At 36.3% G+C, this 21,345-nt stretch overlaps 1 protein-coding gene across 2 annotated transcripts in view; it reads right to left on the bottom strand.

Moving 5' to 3' along the window:
- STAM2 (signal transducing adaptor molecule 2) overlaps positions 1–10,921 on the bottom strand; it is a 39,081-nt gene extending 28,160 nt beyond the window's left edge. The window contains exon 1 of one of the 2 annotated variants that reach the window (XM_016151101.2): positions 10,615–10,921. In XM_016151101.2, coding sequence (XP_016006587.2) covers positions 10,615–10,654 — 40 coding nt within the window. In that variant the 5' untranslated portion in view covers positions 10,655–10,921. The remainder of the gene's footprint in view (positions 1–10,614) is intronic. The other variant, XM_016151100.2, reaches the window with a different exon arrangement.
- Between the last annotated feature and the right edge of the window lie 10,424 nt (positions 10,922–21,345).

Genomic DNA, 21,345 nt, shown 5'->3' with positions numbered 1-21,345 from the left:
AAAAATTTTTTTCTATTATTTGCAGTAGTTCCAACACCTAAGAATCTATCATTTCCTCTTTGATCTAAGAAGCCAGAATCATCAATTACCAAATTTTGTCAGTATACATGTTGTATGACTACAAATATACACACATGCACAAAATTTTGGCCATGCGATATACAATTAAATGTGAAGCCTATTCAATACCCCCCAAAGCCCTCCCAATAATTTCAAAAATATCTAAACAGATTATTTTTACTTGATTTGATAGAAAATGGAAAAATCCTGATATGAGTCCTCTATCCTACAGAGTTTACTCTCTATAAATATAAGGCTCCCAATTACTCTTTTTAAAAAGTATAAAATCTGAAGACTTTATAATGGCCTGCCAAAAAAGATTTCATTTTTCAAGTGAACTAAGTAACAGTTAAATTATGTACGTTGGAGTATTTTAAACTCCTGAAAAAATTTTAAATATTATAATTAAGGAACCATTCTTTTATAACATGTCACTTTGCCCAGTGTTGGAACCATATCTCACATTATACTGTATCAAATGTATAGAGAATGAGAGAGTTAAGAGAACTCTTCTGGGGCCCACATGCTAAATTTCCAGGGTTTGGTGGGTGTTAAGTCATAACATTTCACCGCCAGGTTTTGATTACTGCATACAGAGAGCCTCAAATACCCAGTGAAATACTTCAGAAAGATTCAAACAGTATCATAAAGATACAGTCCATCAATACCGATAAAGGAACAAAAAGACACCCCCTCCAAATAGTCCATTAAGTTCAACATACAGCTTTAAAAAGAATTCAAGTCTACCCATAAAACTTTCAATAAAAAAGGCTCTATAAGTAATAAAAAAAAATTATATAAAACAAGAATGCCCACAAGAGACCTTTAAATCTCTTCCTACTATGTTTGGAAATAACTCATGCCTGATCTGCTTCCAACCCTGACAGAATATCTGGTACCAGATTTGCTATTCTACTAAAACCAAGTATAAAACAGGCCAAAATATATGAGGCAACGGTGTTCAGGAAATGAACAACAGGCAGTACTGGTCCGAGATCCTTAAAGGAAGAGAGATATGAAGTCAGCCTCAAATTTGGCCCCAGCTCTACGGCTGGGAATACTTTTCTGTCCCAACACAAGAATGACCAGCCCAGGTAGAACAGGTGAGAGACAAAAGACCAGATTTCTGTGCTCAGGGTCCTTGCTGGGCAAGGGCTGGGCTACATACAAACACACGCCGGGCAATGTTCTATGAGGTCTAGCAGAAATCACCTACTACAGGGCTGAAAGGCTGTGCAGTGCTGGGAGTCTTTGGAATTCCTGCTTGTTATGGACTGAATATCTGCATCCCCACAAAATTCCTAAGTTGAAGTCCTAACCCCTAGTGTGGTTGTCTCTGAAGACTGGGCCTCCACAGGAGTAATTAAGTTAAACTGAGAGCATAAGGATGGGGCCTTGATCCAACAGGATTAACAGTAATTAGAAGAGACACCAGAAGGCTCTCTCTCTATTCACATGCACAAAGAGGTCATGTGAGCACACAGTGAGAAGGCAGCCATCTACAACCACCAGGAAGAGTCCTCGCCAGATACCAACCCTGCTGGGACCTTGATCTTGGACTTCCAGTCTCCTGAACTATAAGAAAATAAATTTCTGTTGTTTAAGCCATTTAGTTATGGCTAGCCATGGAGAATAATACTCTATCCAACTAGAGTAAAGAGAACATTTCAGGCATTCAGTTGAAACCCCAAAATAACCACACCTTAGGAGTAGAGGCCCCCTAGAGTTCAGTTCAATATCAAGTAGGCCTGCCTCACCAAAAAAAAAAAAAAAAAAAAAAAAAGCCTGGCAAAAACCTAAAAGATCGTCCAATAATATAACTACATGACAGAAAAAAAACTCAACTCTTTAAAGGAAGACAACATAATCTAGCCTCCTTACAAAAGAATAACTACAATGACCAGTACAACATAAAAAATTACTAGATATGCAAAAAAGTGTCCCACAATCAAGATAAAATTGATAAAAACAAATAACTGCATAACCCAAATGTTAGAATTAGCAAAAAAAATAAAATAAAATTAAGTACTTTAAAGCAGGTATTACATATTTCTTTGAGAACTTAAAGCAAAAGATGGTCAAAATAAGGGAGCAGATGGTAAGTATTCAGCAGAGAAATGGAAACTATAAAAATAGAATTTATAGAACTGAAAAGTACATCTCAATTAAAAATATTCCCTGGATGAGCCTAAAAGCATACAGAAGATTACAGAAACAATGAAATGAAGAAAAGTCAATAAAGTAATCGAATTTGAAGAACAGAGAAAAGATTTAAAAACCGAACAGAGTCTGAGTCTATTAGTTTTTTAAACTTACTCTGTAACAAATTACTGTGAATTAAGTGGTTTAAAAAATCACCTGTTATGAGCTCACATTTGTGTAGTTCAAAATCTAAGCAGGCTTGCCAGGGTTCTATGCTCAAGGTATTACAAGGCTTGTTGTTGGAGGAATAGCATTATTTAACTAAAACATGGTAAGTATATTCATGCATATTGGAATTACGTAAAATGAAGACTCTGTGTACATTAAAGCAGAGTTTAAATCTTTCTTCAAATGTGCATGGAACTACCAAAAACTAGAAATAATCTAAGACCATATACACAGTGTATTCTCTGAATACAATGTATTTTTATTAGACCAAATATAAACTCAATCACATGGAAAATTAACAATCAGGACATACAGAAATGAAGACTATAATAGAAAACAATATAAAAACATTACAATTAAGATACTACATATTAATATCTTGGGATGTGACTAAAGCAATGCTTAGATCTTAAAGGAAAAAACTGCTTTTTATGTAACTAATAAGAAAAAAACAATTATTTTTATACCTTAAAATTATACTAGAAGGACAGGAAAAACTGGCAAAAAAGTTTTTTTCAAGAGAAGACATAAACTGGAAAATAGAAAGCAAGTGAATGAGTAGAATTTATTTTGGTATCTAACAGGAAACCACAGCTGATAGTTTTTACTAAAGATGTAAAAATGTTCTTTCTTTGGACTAATTCATTATAAGCTAAATAATTATCTGAAGATGTAGTAGAGCCTATTTTATTCTAGGTTATAAAAAATTCATACATTTTTACACTATAAAAACAATGATATACACTTGTTATTAAATTCCTAGACCATACAGATCTTGTGTAGTTACATTTAGATTAAAATATTTAAATACCCAATACCTCAACCAGACGGATTATAAATATTTGACCTGCTTCTCTGACTCCAATGACAACAACCATACTTAACATTCTAGAGTACTTGGTTTTAACATACATTTTCTCATTTAATCCTCCTCCTCACATTTAATGTTTTGATTTGTTTGAGTAAATTGTTATTGATGCAAATCTTCAATTTACTCTAGTGAAAACAGTAATATAAACTCTACTTTAAAACACACTGTTCATTATCTCCTAAAATGAAAACCTACTTACAGCTCTGAATACTGAATGATAGCTAACAACTTAATTAAAACAACAATAACAACTAATAGCTTCAAAGGATTTTACATATGCTAAACCACTTACACTTCAATACAAGGAAACTGAGACACAGAACAGTAACTAGCTCAGTCATACAGCTAATAAGTCATAAACAAGTATTTCAATATGAGCAGTCTACTTCAATATATGTCTTCTAAGTTTCAATACTATATTAAACAACCTTTTAAGGGCAATTTTTTTCAAAACTGCTAAGTTAACCATCCCCAACAAGTTAGTTTTCCATTTCCCTATGAATGAATATTTTAAACATACTGAATGGGACAAATGCAAGATCAACTCTTATTTATAAGGAAAGGATCAGCCAGAATGCCATGATTTACTCCATTTACTACATCATCTAATAATACATATATTTAGGAGCCTCTTGCTCTGGTTGAATACAGAAGACTGACTGCCACTCTTTTCATTTCACATGTCACCATCAACATTTTATGGGGGACTAGGAAGAGCTGGGTACATAGGGCACAGTGGGTGCATAGGGTAGATAGGAAGGAAGAAAAAAAAAAACATCGAAATCATCTTTTACTTCCTTTTAACACTATGAAGTATCTATTAAAAAGGCAAAAGGTCTAGGTCCAGCTTTATATTACTGCAAGTTCACTTCCTTCTTGGCTAATACTTCCAAGATGCCAGAGCCGTACCTCCTTCCAACTCCAAAAAATGGGATTTTCATTTCCATAGCACTATTAGGAAACATGACAGAAGCATAAATGCAGTATCATAATTTTTACATAATAGACCGATAGGAAGCTTCGTGTATAAGACATTTATGGATAGCTGTGGAAAAAAAAAAAAAAATGAGTCTCCAAAACAGCAACTACCATGTCAAAATTCACGGATAGAGAATCAAAAGCAATTAGGCTGAAAAGGTGATCACATGACCACTGCAGACTTGAGGAAATCATTACGTACACTGTACACACGTGTAGGATACACACGTCATACATTAAACAGTGAAGACCTCAAGCATAGGCAGTTATAGGTCCAGTAAGAAAATAATATTAAGAGTTGTCTAGAAGATGGGAATGATATTTATTACTCCAAAAGATGACCTGAAGATGCCAATAAACCAGTGTTAAACTCAGTCCTAAAAAGGAAAGGATAAGTGAAAAAAATGTTTGGACAATACCAAAATGTCATATAGGCTTCTAAAAACAATACTCTCACCACCGGGGTTTGATAAATGTTGCTGACTGGCTGTTTCAAACAGGAAAAAGACTGTAAGCAAAACACTTTTAAAAATTTGTAACTTAAAGTGAAATGCCAAGGTGGGGAGAAGGAGAAGGTGAGATTTGGGGATATGAGGCAACCAAAGAGGAAAAAAATAACAAGAGATAAAGAAATGATATATTCTTAAGTTCTGTTTTGATATCTGGGTGTTACATGATTGGAACGCTCAGTTGTCAAGTGACCAAAGTCTGGTATTCTACACAACATACCTATAAACAAGATCCACTCTTTCAACATTAAAAACACCGGTGAGGTCCTTTCATTTAAACAAAAATAAGTAGCAAAAACAAATCCACCTACGTAAACTACTGTAGTATAATGTTGTATATTCACCTGTAGAAAAATCATCCTCTTGCCCTCTTGCCTTACTTTCAAGCTATATTCTAAGTAAGCTTAGAACTAAATGTTATTATCAAGGAATAAAAATGCATAATTTTAAATATCAATATCAACAGTTCATATGAAACACAAATAGAAATTACAATGTCTTTTCTCTTATATCCTAAAAGGATCTAAACAAAATTCCTTTTTATGACTTTACCAATCTTATCATAAACCTGTATGAAAGTACAAAGGTCAAAAGCAGCTAAGACTGCCAAAATAAAGAAAAACAAGATGGGGTAATTGTCCTACTATCTATAAAGGTCACTGAAATTAGAATGTGGTATTGGTGCAGGACAGCTAAAGTGAACAGTGTGGAAGAACAGAAAGCATATATACAGGCCTCATAAAAGGAGATGTACCATATAGAGAGTTTTCCAAAACAGTAGGGAAGGGATAGACAATTCAACACATAGTGATTAGACAAGTTGATTATTTCTATTGTCAGTTGCCTATCCAATCAAATCCTCCCTTAGACCCTACACAAAGATCAAGTCGAAGTAGATTAAAGAACTGTGAAAATCAAACTTTTAATGAAACTTTCAGAAGAAAATATAACAAAATCCGTATAAACTCAGGGTAGAGAAAGTGTTCTTAAACTAGAAAAATAAAATCATGGGAGAAAGAGGGTATCAGTAAATTAAAAGAAATTTTCTTAACAATAAAAGACATCAGAAACAAGCAAAAAGAAACAATGAACTGTGATACATATTTGCAATTCTCATAACCAACTAAAAATTAGTAGAAAATGTATATGAAACTCTACAAATCAATCAGAAAAAATAATCCAACAGAATAAGTAAAAGTAATGAGCGTGCAACTTATAGAAAATGGAATAACCAAGAAATATATGAAAAATGTTCAACTTCACTAGCAATGAAATTGAAATTAAATGGAAACAATGCCATTTTGCACCCATCAAACTGGTATAAATTTAAAAACCTGAAAATACCCAGTGTTGGTGAAAATGTGGAACAAGGTCTTCTTTACTTACTCCGCTGATGGGAGTAAAATCTCCCACAAACAGTTAGAAGGGCAACTCTGCACTATCTACAATTTTAATAAGGAATTCCTCTTCAATATATGATCCCTGGATAATCACTCGTGAAGAAAAGATGGATGAGAACTTTCACCTCAGTGTTGGCTGTAATGCAATAAACTGGAAAAAACTTCATGTCCATTAATGGGAGCATAGATAAAAAAAAAAAAAGTGCTTTATTCATACAGTGGAATACCACATAGCTCTTAAAATTCATGAACTACAGCTACAAATATCAAAAGGATGATGATCAGTTACAAATGACATGCAAAGAATGACACTACTTTTATGAAGTTTAAAAACAAGTAATACATATAGTATACCCATATATATATAGTATACACAGTTGACCCTTGAACAAAATGGATTTGAACTATATGGGTCCACTTAAATGCAAATTTTTTTCCCACCAACAATTTGAAAAAACTTGGAACAAACCGTATAGCCTAAAACAGATGACATAAATTTATGGTACGGATAAACATAACATAATACTATAAATGTATTTTCTCTTCCTCATGATTTTTATAACAATTTCTTTTCTCTAGCTTACTTTACTGTAAGAATACAGAATGTAATACACATCACATACAAAATATGTGTTAATCGACTGTTTATGTTATCAGTAGGCTATCAGTAGTAAAGTTCTGGAGGAGTTACACGAGGATTTCTGACTGTGTGGTGGGTCAGTGTCCCCAACCCTCGCATGGTTCAAGGATCAACTGTATATTATAAAACAGTTTACAACTTTTTGGAGAGTGTTTAACTCTCAGAAGGGAGAAGAAGGTAAGATCAGATAGCTACTAAATATACCAGATAATTTCAACTATATCTTGAATGTTTTCTTAAAAAAAAGAAAAGTATGGCCAAATTTTAGAACTTGACATAGTTGGCTGAAAGGAATAGGATATTATATACCATATGTTAAAAATATTTCATAGTTTAAAAAAAATTACAAAATACATTAATTAAAATTTGTATCTATCCAAAGATATTAGGATTTTTGGTACCATGTAAGCAAAATATAGGGAAAAAAATGGCTCTTAAAGCTATCGTTCTCATCCATAACCAAAAAGTTTTTTCATTTTAATTTTTTATAAAGATTATAGGAACCTCATTGTATTCAACAATTGACCTAATAAGTATGTGAACATTATAAATATGAACATATAAAGTAAACTTATATTATCGAAGTGATATCAATATCTACTTTCATACTAAGGTTTCTTATAAACTAAAATAAAAGCCCTAAGCTACCCCATTGTCAAGTTCTTCGAACACAACACAAGCCAAAGACACACCAATACAGGCCTAATTTCGCTTGGAAAAGTCTTTTTAAGAAAAAGTTCACACTTCAATCCACTGTCAGTTTCATAAAGGTATAATTTGAGCTCAGCTTTGTGGGCATAAGTATATTTTAAGGAAGGAAATATCAAGGTTGTTAATAAAAGCAAAAGTCTATCAGTCAATGGTAATTGGCAGAGGCAGAACCTGGCAAGAAAGACTGCCTCGACCAAGTAAAGAGGAAAAAGATATGCAAATAAGAACTGGAGCTAGGGAGCAGAACAGACAGTCATGAGTCAGGAGCCAATGTAGTAAGACTGGAAAAAGTGGTACAGAATATAAGGAAATTATAATCATTTTAACAATAACCACTTAATCTTCCTACTAGGCTCTGTCCCTATGTTTCACTTTCCCTTTGGAACCACCTAAGAGGCTATAACAACCAGATTCCACATCAGAAATCTCAGAGTACCCCTTTAAGACATGGGGCTGAGGCTAGGGGGAGCGATGTGTATGTGTATTTTCTCTCTTTCTCTCAGGACAGCTTCAAAAAAAAACTTATTGAACAACAAAAAAAATAAATCCAGATATTAAGAAATTCAATATTTAAAGAGCTCTGATGTTACCATACTTAGCATATCAATCAGGGTTTGTGGGTTCCGATTCTGAAAAAAATAGGTCCTTGCCAGAGTTTCTTAACTCCTAGCTTCTGACCTGCTTCCATCTGACAAGTCATATACCATCGACTTATAAGTGCCTTCCTAGACATCTTGACTCACTACAGCTTTTTCTCGAGCTTGAGGAAAGGGTTTCTTCCCCACATGAATGATGTCAGGAAGACTTCTCAGACTCTGATGAGACTGCATCCACCAAAAAAAAAAAGGTAGTTTCATCTTTAAAGGCTCTTAATTATAAAATGATCATCTCACACATATAGTAATAGATAAGGTTATTTCCTGCAGATAGTAGGGATGTCAAAAAGCAGGGAAAAGAGATAGAACAGTGTCAACACCTTTACAAGAAAGTTTCTGCCTGAAGGTCTTTGTCTTAAGGGAAGAAGACCATTTTAAATAAAGGAAAAATATAAACATCTCGTGTATTTCCAGTACTGTATTTATCACACTACAGGACAGCCATCTTTAAATATGTGTATGTGTCCTCCATTAGAATGAGTTCCTTGAGGGCAGGAATTTAGTGTACTTATTAAAATTTTGTGTCCCCACAACTTAACACAATGTCTGAGACACATTCAATGCATGTTGAATGAAAGGTATGACAAGGTATGACAAAAAAGAAACAACGGTAAAAATCTCACTGAAGCAAATAGAGTAGGTAGGTGATAAAGACAATGACATGGCAAAGGAACATTACTGTAGACATCTCAAGATAATGACTTGCTTGCATTACTTGACTACTTCAAATTATAAGGAGCTTTAAGTTCTGAAAAATGTAATATATAATTTTTCTTCTATGATAAAGGTTTAAGGCCAATTGGAACTCCTTAGTATTTCATTCTCCTTTTCCTATTAATTCCATTCACTTGTCTAAAAAAACGTTACAGATGGGCTTCAATCAAACTTGTTCTTTTACAATTAAACTGCCTTCTGAATACTGACTTTAGTCATACTTGAATTAAATAAGTACTTGAAGCTTTGGTGAATGGCAATGGCCATGAAGTAACCTACACACAGTAATATTTTTTGTCTGAACAGCAGCAGCTCTTTTACTACAGTGATACCAAACTGTGATCCATTAAACCAGGCAGGAACCTCAGGAGTCACTGAAAGTTTAGAAAGGCAAAACAGGCAGAGCAACTCCGCCTACTTCTAGAAGTTTTCAATGAGAAAACAATGAGCTCCTGGGAAAACATTTCCCTTGAAGAAAGAGTTCCATAGTTTTTTAAGTTTAGAAATAATTTGTCTTATTCTATGTTGCCCTGTTTTATTTCACTAAAACAAAATTAAAGTCTTCATACTAGCAATAAAAAGTACAGGTCTCACTGCCACAAAGCAAGACACCATAAGGTATTCCAAAAACAGAGGCTGTGGGCCTCAATATGAAGCTTTATGACAGTCATCTGTGTTAAACTACCAAGGAAAAAAGTTGAGTAAAATTATGAAAATACATTTTGAAGACTATCTAGAGTCAAGATACAATTACAAAAATTTGTAGCTCTCTGGGAATGGAAGGGATCATATCATATTTAACTTTTAAACATGCTTTTGGGATCACATATCAAAATAGGGCACTTTCTAGAATCTCCTCATAATTAGAATATTGTAACTATGAAACAGATGGCTCACTACTATGATGAGCAGTACCGTGTGTGACTCTGGTAATTTTCAGACATTCGTTTTTTCATTCCACTAAGTCCTAAAACTCTACCTAGGGTTCTGTTAACTACTACTACAAGAATATTTACTTAGTCATTTAGGTTTACTGTTATTCTAATGCCCAAAATAAGTTCTTTCATCCTATCCACGTTTTTCTCACTCCATAGTCTGAGACACTGGCGCCCTTACGACCCCAACAAATAAAATATTAATTGTTCTGAACTGTTTTGAGATCTGAGGGTTTTCCTTTTTACACTCTATGCCAGAACATCTTGTAGCACTTGCACCATTCGCGGGTAGAGAGTAAAACTTCCAACCTGAAGCTTTGCTATCAGGGCTTGAATAACAGTGAAATAGGTTCCTCCTATTGAATGAGGCAAGTCAAGGTCCCTAGTGTTGGGCTGCCCTAGACAGCAGGGTCTCTACTGCTACATCATTTACTAAAGGCGCAAGGGGTGCTTAACCAGCTCCAGACGGAGCAGCAAGTTTGTATCCTCAACCCCGCAATTGCTCAATTAGTCCAGTCTCCAGGCAAGCCCCAGGTTCTTCTACCCCATTCCCGCGCTTAGCGAGCGGAATGGCTTTCTTTCGGGGTCCTCAACCTCATGTGGGCAGGGAGCATTCTCCAGGCCGCTAGCGATGAGCCTAGGTTACCCACCCGCTGGCGAGGCAACGGCGCCGCCCCCTTTCTCTCTCTTTGGCTTTCCAGTCCCCGGAGTCGCCACCGCCCACTTTCTAGCACGACGAACAGCAACCTGGGCCGGGAACTAGCACTTACCCACGTCTTGCTCGAAGGGGTTGGCGGTGAACAGAGGCATCTTACCGACGCCCGAGCCCTAGTCGCTGCGGTCTGGCTGAGGATGGGCGGCTGCTCCGGGTTTGGTGACCCGCGGCCGCGGCTTCCTAGACGGCTCGGCTCCGACAGCGTCCTGGCACTTCCGCCGCCGCACTTGCCCGATTCCTGCCTGACGGGCCAGCTCCGGGTCCGCGCTCCGCCCGCGCGCTCCGCCGGCGATTCACCTCCAAGGGCGAGGTCTCACCAGCCGCAGGCATTTTCTCAGCGCCCCTGTTCGTGGGGAGGAGGCGGCAGCACTGGTCCCAGGCCCCCTATGGGTCAGGCGACTGCCGCTGCCACCTTTCTATCGCTAGGACCCCGGCAAGATACGGAACGGGGACCTTCCGGGCCGGAAGTTGTCGCGCCCAGAACTGGGCGACCCCAGAATCCCGGAAACAGGACCGGGGATAGCACCGAAGGGCTTTGGTTTTCTGGGATTTCTGCGTGGTGCTGCCAGTTCACGCGGCCAAGTTCTTGCTCATTTAATTGGTTTCTAAGATGCAGGCTGGTCCTTCGAGGTGGCCGTGGATCCGCGACTGTGGTCACGTCACAGTTCTGTTGCCCTGGATACAGATGGAACCTCCGCCCAGAGGTGGCTTTAAGAATGTGTAGAGGGTTTAGGTCTTATCTTGGGCGCTTATGGTGTTGCAGTCTCCTTGGTGCCTTAACCCCACAAAAATAACCACAGTAACTTTGGCTCTATGGGGAGTAACTTTGCTTCTTCTCCTGTGCTGAACCTGAAAACACTGCTGGACTCTGCGAGTAGAAAGAGAAATGAGGCACACTTCCTGCCTTGATATTGTTGACAGTTTTATAGGAGCAGTGTATAGAATATACAGGACACACACCCCCTTATCCTTATTTGGGGGGGGGATGTCGTCTAAGACTGCCCCCCAATACCTGAAACCTTGGCTAGTATTTATATTTTTAACTATATACATGCCTATGATAAAATTTAACTTATAAATTAGGATAGTAAGTAATATTAAAATTTAACAATTATAATAATATACTATAATAAAAGTTAAGTGAATGGCTTTGGGCCATTAAGTAAAATAAGGGTTACCTGAACACAAGTCTGTCTAATAACCCAGGGCTACAAAATGCCTAACTGGGGGGGGAGGAGTCGGAGTGGAAGTCAGTTCATATAGATTGGGTATGCTGGGGAAAGAGATAATTCAGATTTCAGCTGGTTGGAGCAGGGTGGCTTGACTCAGAATGGCTAGCAATTTACAACTTATGAATTGTTTATTTCTGGAATTTTCTATTTAATATTTTTGGGCCATGGTTAACCCAGTATTATTGAAACCACAGAAAGTGAAACCACAAATAAGGGTGGACTACTGTATAGCCAGGGGTCACACCTCAAATTCCTTAGGATCCAGTCAGGTATATGAATATAAAAGGGCAAGGACACTTCCTACCCACACACTCCCTATCCCTCATACCCCCGCTTAATTTTCTATAGTATTTATCACTTCCTAATATATATTGTACTTATTATGTTTTCTGTCCTCTTTCAAATATATATTTCATGGTCAGTTTCGTTCACTGCTGTAGCCCCAGCACCCAAAACAGTGTCCCGCAAGTAATAGGTGCTCAAAAAATACTTTTCAAAAGTAGCCTAACTGAAGGATGTGTATCTAAGGATTATAGCTACTAGTAAACTTTAGCCATTTATTGACGTGTAGGCCCTACTAGAGCTTCTAATGTTAAAATGATTTTTAAATGTTAAGAATTACTTCAACTAACAGTGGGCCAAACAAAAACATTTTACAACCACTGGCACAAAGACATGCTACATAGAAGAGAGAGTCCTTACACGTCGAATAGTTCAGGAAAATGTTTTTATGCTATAATGATAGGTGCACAAATAAGACAAACATTTGCAGGTGAAAGGAGCTGGTTTTCAAATAAAACGTTGAACCTAGGATGTTCAAAATATGTTTGGAGACTTTCAAAATGGGTTCGTCTAGGATTAAAGCTTAGTGTTGGAATGGAAAACAAGGCCAGCTAGAGATAAGAGGAAACAATGGCAAGAGCCCTAAGAGCAAGCTAAGTTTTTTTTATTTTTTAATTTAGCATATAAGACACTAAGTAAGAATTTGAAGATTTTGAGCAGCAGAACAGTTTGCTAAAAAGAGTTTCTGGATATCAATCTTATCCAAGAGATCAATTTAGGAGGCTATTGCACTTGAAAGCCATAAGAAAAGATATTGTATAAGGAGCTTGTATTGAGATAAGAGCAAAGAGTTGAGGATTAGCCTTTTGGAAATCACTTACATTTTAAAAAGACTCCTTCAGCTCCTCTTCATCTTAATGGAAAACACATTCAAGAATCTATAGGCATTTTGCTTTCTGTGTGTGAGCTCAGTCTCTTGGTGAGTTCTTCCCATTAACAAAATTTGTAATAGTAAGAGCCAGATTGTACGTTAGAAACAAGATACTTGTTACTTCACCTAATGAGATTTTTAAAATTAAAAGATATGTCAGTGGCAGCCCACAAATTCTAGTGTGCAAAGAAATGCAAATTTTTTGTTTTTCTGTAATACAACCTCTTTTGAGCTTCTGTCTACCCGATAACAGAAAATAATCTCAAATTTATTTAAATTCAGTTTCTTTGGGATTTTCTTGGTTATTTGGGGTTTACATTCAACAAATTTATGATATACTTAACCTCAGACCACTTTCCCCAAACATACACCAACATCCACCCCCAAGAATTGTTCTTTCAATTCTTCCTGGAACAAACCTTTTTATTCCAAAACAGGGACAGTGCTTCCCTAGTTAGGCCATAATGAAACTTGACCCTAGTTATTGGTCTAAAAGCATTGAAGGTGGTTGAGAAAGAAGCACCTGGGAAGGCATCTTCCTCCAGTGAGACTTCTGCATGGTCTTCAGGTAAGGGGAGGCGCTATCCTCCAGCAAGGGCAAGAGGATTGAGATCAATCTATCAACTCACAGCTCTTGAGAGGATCTACCCGGATATCCCCATCTTAAGTCTCAGGGTCTTATTCTTTCCTTTTCGAGGCCCTGAGTTTAGTATAAGAGACACATTATGGGTTATGAATTCAACTTTATATTAAATTCTGCTACTCACAGTCAGGTCCTGAGTCTAATTTTTGTTTAAAACCACAATCTCCCTCTGGCTGCAGTAAATAAAGTGTGTTCCTCCCCACCCCCCTTCATTTTCTCTTTGTTTTTCACTTTGGATAATTTCTCTTAGAATAAGTGTTACATTATTTTTCATGAATTTCTAAAGCATTTGGTTTGAGTGGTTTTTTTTTTGAATGTTTTATTTTGGAATTTAGATTTACAAAAAAGTTACAAAGATAGTATATAGAGTTCTTATTTACCCCTCACCCTGTTTTTCCCATTGTTAACATCTTGCATTTCCATGGTACAGTTGTCTAAACTAAGAAACAAACATAAATTCATTGTTATTAACTAACCTCAAGACTTTATTTTAATTTTACCAATGTTTACATTAATGTTCTCTTTTTTCCCAGGAACCAATCTCGGTGTGTTGGGGTCCTCAAGACAACTCCCAGATTCAATGATTTACTAGGAATCAGAATTCAGCATATAGTCATCCTCATGACTATGATTTATTATATGAAAGGAAACAAAAAAAAATCAGCAAAGGGAAATGGCACATGGGGTGAAATATGGAGGCACATGTTTCCAAGAGTTCTCTCTCAGTGGAGTCACCTAGGACATGCTCAATTCCTCCAGCAATGAGTTGTGACAACATGTGTGAAATGTCTACCAGGTAAACTTACTGCAGATTCAATGTCAAAGGTTTCTTATTAGGTTCTGATCATACAGGCACTTCTACCTAACATGCACCCAAATTTGCAGACTCTCGGAAAGAAATAGGTGTTTAGCATAAATTACATACCTTATATAGCTTAGGTACCATGAGCCATTCTTATTGGGGAATTGCCAGTCAAAGGCCAACCTTGCAAGAAGGCTTTTACAAAGATAGCAGCAGCCTCAGGCCTGCTATGTTGAATCTTTTCTGCATACCAGAGTACCATATTTCATTTAGTTGTCATGTCTCTCTAATCTCCTCTGATTTGTGTCAGCTTCTTAGTCTATCCTTGTTTTTCATGACCTTGACAGTCTTGAGGAGTACTGAGCAAATTTCCCGTAGGCTGTTTCTGAATCTAGGTTTGTCTGATGGTTTTTTCATGCTTTGATGGGGTTATGGGGTTTTGGAAAGAATACCAGAGGTGAAGTGTCCTCATCACATCATGGCAGGGTACATGAGATTCACATTATATCTGATGAGGATAACTTTCAGCACTTGGCAAATGTAGCAAGTTCCTCCACTTTAAAGTTAATATTTTTTCCTTTTCCTACTCTTCTTAGAAGGCAGGTCATCGAGTCTAGCCTACCCTCAAGGAGAAGAGAGAGAATTAAGCTTCACCTTCTATGGGGTAGGGGTTTCTAAATATATTATTGGAATTCTTCTATAAGGAAAATTTGTCCCATTTCTCCTATTTACATATTTATTAAATTGTTTATTTATATCAGTATGAACTTGTGCATATTTATTTTATTCTTTTATACATTTGTTATTTGTTTATGCTCAAATTGTTTCAGTTTGGGCCACTGGCACCAAAAGTCAGCCCTTCTGGTTGACTTTTGTGTCCCTTTGATGTGTCCCTATACCTGCGCTCTTTTTTTGAGCATTTCTTTACTTTCCATTAATACAGGATGCTCCAGCCTCATCTTATATATTCTCTGTCCCAGTCTTAGAATCGACCGTTTCTCAAAAGAACCCTGATTCTGAAGGTCTTTTTAAAGGCTGCCATAGAAGGTTTCTAACTTTCATGATGCGCCTTGAGTAAATAGCTGGCTAATCTGATCTTGTCTTTTCTTTCCTGCATTACATTAATAGGAATTAACAAGAACTAACTGATTCCACAATCCTTACGATTGTCTTTCTCTCTCTCTCAAATACTAGAGCTATTATAGAAACTAGTGCTTGCCTTTCTATCTGTACCCAACCCCAATTTATCTTAGTCTTAATAATTGCAATGCTACAGAAGTAGTTCTCAAAATTTGTCATCCTTCACAAGTGTTTCCCAGATTTACCTCTTCCCCTCTTAGGTGAGGCAGGAAGGCTAGAGAGGGCTAGAGTTGGGTATTTTCCTTTCCCCAGGTTAGTTAGGTTCAGGGACGACCCTAGTTGGTTAGGTTCTGGTAAAGTAATTTCTCTTGAGATCAGGCCTCATTAAGAACAGATGCTCTGGGCTTATTTCAAAATGGCTACTTTCCTCCTCCCCCTGCCAGAAGCACGAGAGGATTTCTTTGATCTTCACTGTGAGAACCCAATAGGGCTCCTGAGGATTAAGCTTACAAAGATGTGGGGGCCTCCCTATTACTGGGTACCCCTGAAGTTTTTAATTCTCAGATTTGTCTTCACTGAGCCTCCAGTAATTCATCAATTACTGTTTACATTTTCCTACCCCAACACTGGTTCTCATGAAGATTCCTTCTCCAGTAAGTTGTGATTCTCAATGTCTGCTTCTTGGTCTCTTCAATTTTATGGGCTGCTTTTTGCCCTGTGACCTCAGTTCTTTGATAGATCTTAGAAGAGTTGTTGATTTGCAGTTCAGCTTTTATTTCTTGTGTGAATGAGAGTAACAGCTTCTAAGCTCCTTACATGCTGGACCAGAAACCAGAAGTTGGCTCTCTTTCTCTTTTCTATCACAGGTACCGTATTTTGGACCAATGTACTAGAAACCTAAGAATGACCTCTAACTCTGCTCCTATTTTTCTAATATTTTTAAACCTAATTTTTTACTTCTTCCTTCAAACTCCTTTTGCCGTTCAGTCCTCCTCCCTTCCCCTTGGCATACTTCCATTATATCCCGGACTCATTTCTTCTCCGACTTCCAATTCTTTCCCTTGAGAAGGGGCACTCAGTGTAGGAGATAAGAAGGGGCTGGACCTACTTCATGCTCTGTTGACTGACTCATGAGTCCATAAGGCTGCATCTGTCCCAGAGAAGGAGTCTTTTTCTTCTAAAGACATCGTGTGGGCTACTCTAGCCCTACACTTAAAACTAACTTAATGATTCTGAAACACCGCCTTTATGGTTTTGTTGCCTTACTCAAGAACCTATTGGCTTTTGCATGCCCAAAAAAGTTCAATTTGCAATGTCACTGCCTCTAGAAAATAACTCATTTTTCCCTACCCAGTAACCTTATTTTCCATGGCTTAAAGCATCAGTTTTGATGTCATATGAAATTCCAAATCACAGCCCTGCCACTGACTATATGACCTCAGGAAAATACTTAAGTTCTTGGAACCTCAGCTTTCTTGTCTGTAAGTAAATACTTCGTAAGTTTGTTATGAAGATTAAACGGGATAATGAGAGCTTTTCATATAGTAAGTGCTTAGTAGCACTTATAGCACTTACAAAAGAACTTCTTGTGATGACAGATGTGTTTTATATTTGCACTATTCAATACAGTAGTCACTAGCCACCTGTGGCTATTGATCACTTGAAATGTGGTGAGTACAACTGAAGAACTGAATTTTTAATTTTATTTTAATTAAATTTAAAAGTCACATGTGATTAGCAGCTAGAAAATTAGAGCAGTACTAGATAACATTATAAAAGTCAGCTAAAGGAGAAATAGAAGTGTCTTTTGTTTGTATTACTTGTATGTTTATGATATTTCACTTTCCAAACATGCAGGCTTTCTTTTTCCACCTATCTTTATCTCTTACCTATTTTTTTTTTTTTTTTTTTTTTTTACTTCTGGAACTTTAAGATCCAATTCTACACCTATCTTTTCCAGAAGCACTCCTCAGTTGGTTTCAATCCTATCTTGGTTATAGCAGTGCAAACTAAGTCACCCTGAACATCCCTATGTTTGTTTGATTACTTATCCCTTACCTCTCTGATTCATTCCTCTTGCCTTCCAATCTCCATCACCATTCTCCAGATGTTAGCTAAAAATAACAAAGTGACCAAATAACAAATAAAATACCTATTACTTTTTTTTCTTTTCTGGTTTTGTGTTACTTTATCTTCCCCACTCCTGCACAATGAATGAAAGCATTTTTCAAATACATTACACTTTTCGCGTTTCATTTGGGAAATATTGGGTGCCTACTATTTGCAGAATATTAGTGGTGGGGGCTAGGATTGATGATGAGGGTCACAAAAATGATATAATAGCTGACCTCAGTGAGTCATATTCAGATTGGGGGAGTAATTTAGGAAAATGTTTGCTTACTGGATGATTAGGAAGAAGGGGAAATACCAAGTTCTGGCTGAATATAGACCAATAGTATTTTGGTATATACTCATTTAAAATATTTTAGTTGCCTAGCTGAGGGTAGTTAGCCTAACAAATTTGGTGTTGAGAATGCTGATTGTCATTGAGAAATCTTGTCTTGAACTAAACTCTGACAAATTGGATAGGCTGAATCCTTAGCAAAATGAAAAGAGAAACTGGATAGTCTGGAAAAAAATCATTTTGGAAATCAGCTTTTGAAAAAGATAACAAAGTAAAGGATAAACATAAGTGATAATAATATTGAAAGATCAATGGTAGGGTTTGGAGAAGAAAAAAGATGTACAAATTTAGGAAGTTTTGTGTGTGCATATGTATGTGTTTTAAAGAAAAATACTGAGATGAAGTTTATTTTAAAAGCCCATGGCCACAGAGGTCTAGTTTAAAGGACTCCTAGCAGAATTGGCTGATTATATTTAGTAACGTTATTTACTGATAATACAATTGAAAAGTGGTATTATGTAATTATGCTAAAAATTAACTTAATTTTTATAACTTATTTAAAACTAGAATTATTCATCTTTCCCTTTATCATCATCGTTGCCACGCTCCTTACAGTAGGTGGCAACATTGTTTCACTCCTGGAATCAACTGGCCGTTCCTTCAGTGAAACATAGAGGAAAACTTTTTAAAATTCTATATTAGTTTCAGGTATACAGTACAATGATGAGACATTTATATAATTTATGAAGTGATTCCCCCAATTACTCTAGTACCTATCTGGCGCTATACATAGCCATTACAATATTATCGACTATATTCCTTATGCTGTGCTCCACGTCCCAGTGACTGTTTTGTAACTACCAAATTGTACTTCTTAATCCCTTCACCTTTTTCACCCTGCTCCCCAACGCCCCTCTCCTCTGGTGACCACCAGTTTGTTCTCTGTATCTGTGAGTCTGTTTTCATTTTGTTTGCTTCCTTTGTTCCTTAGATTCTGCATATAAGTGAAATCATATGATATTTGCCTTCTCTGTCTGACTTATTTCATTCAGCATATTTCATTTCATTTCATTTCATTTCATTCAGTACTCTCTGGGTTTGTCTATGTCATTACAAATGGTAAAGTTTTTTTATGGCTGAGTAGTATTCCATTACATATATGTACCATAACTTCTTTATCCAATTGTCTGTTGATGGACACTTAAGTTGCTTTGAATCTATGTTATTGTAAGTAACACTGCAGTGAACATAGGAGTGCATAAATCTTTATAAATTACTATTTTAGTTTCTTTGGGATAAATAGCAAGAAGTATCATTGCTGGGTCTGAAAGTAGTTCTATTTTTATTTTTAATTTTATTTTCTTTCTGCCTCACACACACTTCTACCCCTGACCTACGGATGTTGCCATTTCCCCTTAAGAACTGGATCTCTGAAGGCGGGGCATCTCCTCCCACACACAAGCAGTGTGCACCCAGGGCCTGGCGTGCCCAGGGTAGGGTCCACCCAGGGTATGGTCCGTGGCTCCACCTGGGGCGCAAACACAGGACCTTCTGCCTGTAAAGCAGACATGCTAACCACTACACTATGGAGCCACCCTGGTAATTCTATTTTTAATTTTTTGAGAAACCTCTAAACTGTTTTCCACAGTGACCCTACCAGTTTACAATGCCACCAACAGTATGTGAGGGTTCCGTTTTCTCCACATCCTCGCCAACACTAGTTTTTTGATTTATTGATGATAGCCACTCTGGCAGGTATGAGGTGATGTCTCATTGTGGCTTTAATTTGCATTTCTCTGATGATTAGTGACCTTGAGCATCTTTTCATTTGTCTATGGTCCATCCATATTTCCTCTTTGGAGAAATACCTACTCAGGTCTTCTGCCCATTTTTTAATTGGATTGTTTGTTTTTTGGTGTTGAGTTGTATGAATTCTTTATAAATTTTGGATAGTAACCCCTTATCAGATGTATTATATGCGAGTATCTTCTCCCATTCAGTAGGTTATCTTTACCTTTTGTTGATTTCCTTTGCTGGGCAAACCTTTTTAGTTTGATGTAGTCCCATGTATTTATTTTTTCCTTTCATTTCCCTTGCATGAGGAGATATATCAGGAAAAAAATTACTAAGCAGAGTCAGGGAGTTTACTGCTTATGTTTTCTTCTAGGAGTTTTATGGTCTTGGGTCTTACATTTAAGTCTTTAGTCCATTTTGAGTTTATTTTTGCATATGGTGTAAGAGGTAGTCCAGTTTTACAGAGGCAAACTTTTGAAATAAATTTCAGGGACCTCATTTGGCCAAGTTAAAAACATTGTCCTTTCTATCTATCTTAAAAAGTCATATGATTATAATACATCAAATTTTTATCTATCCTACATTAAGAGTCTAAGAAAAAGTATTTGTTGACTAATTCATTTTGCCAATGAATGTCAATAAACCAAGATGTGCTATTTTTAAAATTAAAATTCACTTAATCTTTATTATGAGAGTTTAATAAATTGTCTCCTTTTTAGTTTTAATGTAGAGATAGTATTTGTAATTAATTTCATGTGTGTTGGTCATCACCAATATTTACTATGCCCACAATGATCGGAATTCCATGAATCTCTGCAAAAGTACAGTCAGAGGATCAGTTATCTGGGCGGGACACTAAAACAGGTAAACTCTGAACACACATTTGAGTTTTAAAACATCACTTTAAGGAAATACATAGCCAGCTTTACATATGCTATCAGGTAGTCATTTTTAGTTATTCTAAAATTTACCTCTTTTAGCTCCAAAGGGTACAGTCTAATTTTATTATTTAGAATTTATTCAATATTTGTATTCTATCCTCCTAAGATCTATTTTCTAAGCTTTAGAAGAATTATGTTTTTAAAAAATTATTGTCTATAGATGTCGATTTAAGTATACAACTGAAAATTAAAAAACTAATTAACCAATGTTACCTCAATAAACTTTAAAAAATCAAAAAAAAAAATAAAAACAAAAAATAAATAAAAAATAAAAAATTAAGTTTCTTTACTTCCTGTCCAGTTTGCATTCCCTTTTTTGATCCTTTCCATAATCAGTGCTGTCTTACTTGAAGGGAAACATTTCAAGAAGAGATGTAATGTGGTTTTATACCAGATAGTATTATTTTTCCACTTTTGATTTCCAATAATTTCCTGATACTGAACATGAACAAATATCTCTAGGAAACCAACTTAAAAATTCTAAGATCCTCTTCTTGGGTATAATTAAGACTAGCCTTCTAACTTAGCATCCATATAGCTCAGGTTGGTTTTTCCCAAATGTCGTACTCTAGTCTTACTTTAGCAGAAGTTTATCTATTTTTTCTAGTTAAGGGCAAGTGTCAACTTAAGAAACATTTCAAAGAGTTATATAAAGAACAAGAAACCACATTTGTCGT

Source organism: Rousettus aegyptiacus, unplaced genomic scaffold (genome assembly GCF_014176215.1).
Source record: "Rousettus aegyptiacus isolate mRouAeg1 unplaced genomic scaffold, mRouAeg1.p scaffold_m13_p_2, whole genome shotgun sequence".
In the NCBI taxonomy this organism is placed as follows: Eukaryota; Metazoa; Chordata; class Mammalia; order Chiroptera; family Pteropodidae; genus Rousettus; species Rousettus aegyptiacus.
The sequence above is the reverse complement of the archived record's forward strand: the minus strand, read 5'-3'. Positions and strand labels throughout refer to the sequence as shown.